Source organism: Aplysia californica, unplaced genomic scaffold (assembly GCF_000002075.1).
Source record: "Aplysia californica isolate F4 #8 unplaced genomic scaffold, AplCal3.0 scaffold00470, whole genome shotgun sequence".
Classification (NCBI taxonomy): Eukaryota; Metazoa; Mollusca; class Gastropoda; order Aplysiida; family Aplysiidae; genus Aplysia; species Aplysia californica.
This window is the reverse complement of record NW_004797740.1, coordinates 391,439-397,519: the sequence shown is the minus strand read 5'-3', so window position 1 is coordinate 397,519 and position 6,081 is coordinate 391,439. Positions and strand designations below refer to the sequence as shown.

Sequence of the window (6,081 nt, the reverse complement as noted above, 5' to 3'; positions counted from 1 at the left end):
ATATATATATTTATATATGCACTCTAGCATGAACTAACAAACACACAGCGAATCACCCACATATCAGATAAAATTGCAAGTCCAAATTTTATCTTATTACGAATGTATATTTCTATCAAACAAGAACATAGTGAAATTCGTATGATTTCCGTATCCCAACAATTTCCCTAAGTATATGCTGGACTTATACATACATATACATACTTTGAACACACGTAAAGACTAGGACAAACCTCAGTTCCATTTCATCTTCATCCACAGTGGAGTCCACCGCAGGAAGAAATGAGAATTCTTTGCAATCCACCCCGTCGGGAGACAAGTCGGACTGCCTTCTCAAGAGCGAATCTTGGAATTTTTCCATGAACCAACCGAGTCTTTCTCCTGCACTTCTAACTGACCGCAAAGAGACCATGTGGTCAGCCCACCTTAGAATGTTGGGAATATGACACATAAGGGGGCTGCAGTTGAACTTCAAAGCTTTCTGAAAGAGAATAGAAAGAATTGTCAATTACATGAGTAGCACTGAGTAGGCACAAAGCAAAAATGAATCAATATTAAATCATGATCATTGTTCATACAACAGCAGTGTTTATATCGGAAGACTTTCAGACATCCCAAACCATTTTGAAAAAAAAAAGTGTCACAGCTTTTTAAACTAAAGAACATAGAATAATGAAAATTTATTTTTTAAAAACAGTCTGACTGTACTAAAATAAACAGTCCTGACTAAAAACAGTCACAGAGGTTAGCACTAAATTCAGATACGCCCCTCGTTTCCCCACAATATCAATGAAAATTTTACACTCCTATCAACATTTTTTTACAGCTCAGTTAGGAGAATATGAAATATTCAAACAAGTAGGTGCCGAAACCTTCCGTCATCCACTGCTACAGGGGAAACGTTGGTGGAATTGAAAATACACAGAAAAGCAGTGAAGGAAAGACAAGATTAACTCCATATACAACTCACAATGTTTGAAGAGACAATGATTCTCTTCAGCCAACCTAACGGAGACAGAAGCTACTTCAGAGGTGCCATCTCTTAAACATCTTAATTTGTGACGCAAAAGGTGAGAAGCAAAAAACGTTGTAATTTGTGATGCAAGGGATGGGAAGTTTAAAAAAAACTTTTAAAAAATAAAACCCACTGAGATGACAACACACATGTATAATAAAAAAGAGTCAAACTAAATTCTTACCGTCAAATGATAGACATAAGCCAGTAAGATAAGGTCAGCAACAGTCATCTCGATTCCCTCGGAATATAAGTGGACGTACTGGATGTCCAGGTAAGTCAGTGTGCCCATTGCCTCAGACAGATCTCTGTCTCCATAAATGCTATCAGTTTCTTTGTGGGCGTCACTTGGGGTAGAAAGACTCTGCATCCCTGTGGTCTGACAGTCAGTCAGCTTCACAAGTCCAAATTTTGATTCTAATTCCGACATAGGTATACAGGAATCTTTTGGTTGACTTCCGCTGACTGACAACTCAGTAGAATGAGTCTCAACCTCTTCTCCACAAAGCTTTTTGTCAACTTTAAACTTACGAACCCCATGGTGGAGATGATTAACCTGTTCTATATACAGACGAGCTCTGTTCAATATAAGATTCTCAATTTCTATTTTTGATAAAGGCTCCTTTGATTCAGCTCCATTGCCATTAGGAGTTATTCCAACCAAACTTTCAGTCGCCTTGTTATTTTCTAAACCTGAAAAGCTCTTATCCCCTCTTTCATGGGATATGTTACAGTTTTTAATCTCATTCAGGTCACACTGACTCAGGTGTTTCTTAAGTCCGCTGAGCTCGGACCGACGTTTACGATCATCATTGTGAATGCGGCATTTTTTGCTAAAGTGTCCTTCCAGCTTAACGAGATCTAAGGGCAATGTCAAGACTTGAGAACTCTGGTCGGCAGCAGAGTTTTCATTTTTCGAAAAAGAACTTCTGAAAAGATACGGAGAGAAAATAAAACTTTTACCATAATCACAGTGCAATTCTGTTCAAAACAAGCACAGCATAAAATTGAGAATTCCAGAATTAAACTCAAAACAGACACCTAATGGAACACAAAATATATGAATTATATTAAGGAAATTAGATAAGAATAGACACAATTTACAAAAATAAGTCAGTTCAAAGACAGAGCATTTGGCTCTGTGGGAAGATTAAAGAAACAAAAAGGAGACGATTCACTAAAGTAAACATAACACAGGTACATTTGGTCACAGAGGTTCAAGCACATTATTGGAGTCATTGGAGGGGATGTAGCACCTCCTGCTGGTGTGCAGTGGGTCTTTCATGCATGCCTAAAACCCCCCCATCCCTCCCTCCCCTAACCACTCCACAAGCTTTATTCTAGGCTCGTCATCAATATCCTTTTCCTTATACAGTGGAGTCCACTTATAACGAGTCCGGAAAAAGTGAGTAGTTTGTTATAAAGACACTATTCTAAAACCCCGTTTATTTCTCTTCTTTATCTTTGTAAATAAAATATAGCTATAGCGCAGTCAGACAAACACGGGAGTCGGTTATAGCGGAATATTCCTGCTGCTGTGCACAGCCAATAGGCCAATTATACATAATGTAAAACCTCGCCAGTTGAGAAACTTGTATGTGATCTAGCGAAACAAAAAATGGGAGAGCCTATGTGCGTCAACAATGAAGGCCGGAGCGACTGAGTAGGGAGGGTGTGGCATGCGCAGACAAGCAGAACACATTGCGTGATAGGCCAGCGTAAACCTAGTTTAGATTATCAAGGCCTATCATGCCTCTCACTTCTCCGATGCCGGGATGGAGAGGTTACAGCAATGTGATGGATGGAGCGAATGTGAGACGTGTGCAAGCTGACGGAATGCACCACAGGGTGTGGTGGGGTGGGGGAAAACACAGCGGGCGAGTTAGCCCAGAGCCCTTTCTCTCTGATCGCCAACGCCCAGCTGCCAGTCAAAATCGCAAGATCTAGCGCTAGAAAAAGAAACCTGATTTGATTTTTGATCAAGTAAGACCTAGAGGTCATGTTGAAACAAAATCATCATCAGGGGAGATAGCAAAAAGAAATAAACAGAACACCAAATTCATAGATTAGGCCTACTTTACAGTTTCCCTTGAATTTATTACTGGATCCCTTATAGCGAGAATCATGCTATAACGAACATTTTACTCCGGTCCCCTCCCTCTCGTTATAACAGGATTCCACTGTATCACAAAAGGTAGAGCAGGAGGCGGCAAGTTCCATCACTGATATGTAAACAACATGGTTCATGGTTACAAGGAATCATACCACCAATTAGAGTTGATGCTCGCAGCTTCCTATCCCAGTACGAAGTTCATATACGTACTAGTGGCAGCATATTCTTTTTTCCCCAAAAAATGCTTATGAATAGACACAAACCATACCAGAGAGTATTAAAAAATACCAAACAAAATTCTGAGCCACATTAACCCATGGACCATGGTAAAATTTCAATCTTCTTCTTCTTCGCTTTCTCCTGCAAGATCTCAGGGGTAGTCAACTGCTGGTTCTTCAACCTGAAGTGCAACTGATTTTAAAGAATGTGACCATTTTTTTAACTTAGTAACGCCTCTTGCCATCAGGCAGCGAAATGTCGATTTTGAAGGTACTCTACATGTTATAATATTGACTAGAGTATTTTCAGTTTTGGTTGGAACTAATTTCAAATTTTGCCCCGATGGCGTCGTAGATTACTCTTATCTATTTTAGGACCACCAAGCTATTTTTAGAAGAGGCCAGGAGCAGCAAAAGAAAGTCAGGGGTAAAAGAGAGAGGAGTGATGAGGAGGCCTGAGGTGGAGGGCAGAAAGTAGAGATGGAAGCAGATGACAGAACATAACTAGACAACAGGAAAGGAGGTGAAAGGAGAAAAATGTCAGAGAAGGGAATTTTTCTTCATGTCTGGTCTCCATCCCGAGACCTTTTTGACTGAGAGGTGAACGCCATACTCTAGATCACAAGTGCCCTCTGTAAAATTTCAATATTTTTTACTTCAAGCCAAAAAAGTCATCACAGTCATTGCATAAAACATTTCTAGCCTTTGCTATTTGTCATCAACTTTGCAACAACAAAGTTTTTAAAAATATTTCAACGAGTAGTAATAGGGTAAAGATTAAACCTTTCAAATCCTTATTACCGCCCATTCCTTTTGTTCTCCTCAACAGTCAGTGCAAAGTATGTATGGTTCTCATTTTGAAAAAAAGTCATATTTCCCTAATCTTATGTTGGTACAAAGATTGCATGGATCTCATTTTGAAAACAGTCATATTTCCCAAATTTGCTGTTGGTACACAAATGTGACTCTTTACAAAAAGCAATATCTACATTAAAAAATCCTTAATTTGACAAAATAAGAAGTCTAGTGTTCTTACGACAGTTGCTTGATTAAAGAACCAATTGATGAAGCAAGCTCTACCTCGCACAGCTTTGTCCAGCCAGAGACCTGAATGAGTTAAGGAAAAAACAAAAACTATGAGCATTACTAGCACTTGAGTAAATTGTGAACTTCTCAACAAAAATAGGAGAAGGTCAGACATAATATGCCTGCACACAAATGAGAATGTATCTGTTGAACTTTTACTAAAACTTGCTCTAATATGATATACCTTTTTTTACTGCTCATAACCCACAAAACTGCAAATGAATTTAAAACAGGTTTGAGAACAATATTAATCACAGGAAATCTTCTTTCACAAGTACATTTAAACAGAAACTAAAACATTTTGTATATCTGAATTAGAAGGTCTGTACACACAATTTCAAGCTTACCCCTTATCGAAAAGTATGAACAATATTGCTCAATTATGTAGGCCTAACTAGACATTTTTTTTTATCGAAGTGGAAACAACAAAATAAACCAATCTTTTATTTTTCAAGTAAAATTTACCCAAAAAAAAGCAATTCCCCCTCACATGAAAAGTACCATGCCTTGACTACCAGCAGTTATATGGCTACATTCAGTTTATGCTGGCTTGATTAGGCTATGCTGTCCTGCAAGCTTCAAAGACATTTTTTGCAACTTTGTATTCTGAGACTTGGCAACATTGTGACTTTAGAAGCATAGACTGACATGTCGGGAGTTTAAATCTAGCTTTATTGTTGAAAGTTATGATTTTTTAAAAATATAAATTATATTTCCATGAGGATGACAAAAGAAGTGTGATCCACCTTATTCTACTCAAGAGAATTATCATCATTATAATTAAAAATGGCGGCAAAAACTGGCAAACTAAAACTATCGGTTTGAAATCTACACAGTCAAAGTGATTTAGGCTTATATGGTGTGCCCTGTGATATGAGAGTGTAGCTCCCAAACCTTCAAGTTCTCCACTACGTACAAGTTATCACTGATATAAAGGAGTGGGGGGCAGTGTGGGTCGTGCAGCTGAGTAAAGTCTGATATGTAAGTTTAAAAGTTAAAGCAAGGGTGGCTTAAACCAGAGACTAACAGGGTATCGGAATGTTGCCTCCCAGAGGCACCTTTCAGAATGCAATAAATTAAATCAATAAGAAGTGCACAGTGTGCTGAGAGAGTGCAATGTGGAAATTTACTTACTTCAGCACACATTTTCATACTCCCCTGGCGAAAACCCTGTAGAGTGCAAAAAAGAGAAACAATGTTTACAATAAGTTGATATACAGCAGACTTGCAGAGTGATGACAATCTCAACAATGCTAAAACCTTTCACACAATACTTTACTTTTACTTTACTTTACTTTTTCATCCTCTGTTGCCGTTCAGCGTCGAGGGGAGATGCAGTTTTCTATGGTAGGCCACAATAGCAACGGTAAAGTTTATTAGCATCAACAATATAAATTTCTACTCTGATATAAAAAAAACCTTTTTCTACATCAGGTCTCCAAAGCAAGGATTTTCAACGAGACCAAACCCAGGAGAAAAATCATTTTTAGAGTATCAGACGAGATAGAAACATGTCCACATAAAGATTCTGAAATTCAAACTGCTGTATCATAGAGGGGGAGACCAAAGATGACATGGAGGCGAACGGTACAAGCTGAAATTGAAAAAGCGGGGACATCATGGAAACAGATAGAAAAGGATGCTCAGGA

At 38.4% G+C, this 6,081-nt stretch overlaps 1 protein-coding gene across 1 annotated transcript in view; it reads right to left on the bottom strand.

Annotated features, from left to right (window-relative positions):
* Positions 1 to 6,081, bottom strand: part of LOC101855127 (glutathione S-transferase C-terminal domain-containing protein) — a gene marked incomplete in the record, with an annotated part of 29,884 nt that overhangs the window by 16,030 nt on the left and 7,773 nt on the right. Inside the window, 4 exon segments of the mRNA XM_035971608.1 lie at positions 234 to 481; positions 1,200 to 1,944; positions 4,383 to 4,453; positions 5,567 to 5,602. Coding sequence (XP_035827501.1) covers positions 234 to 481; positions 1,200 to 1,944; positions 4,383 to 4,453; positions 5,567 to 5,602 — 1,100 coding nt within the window.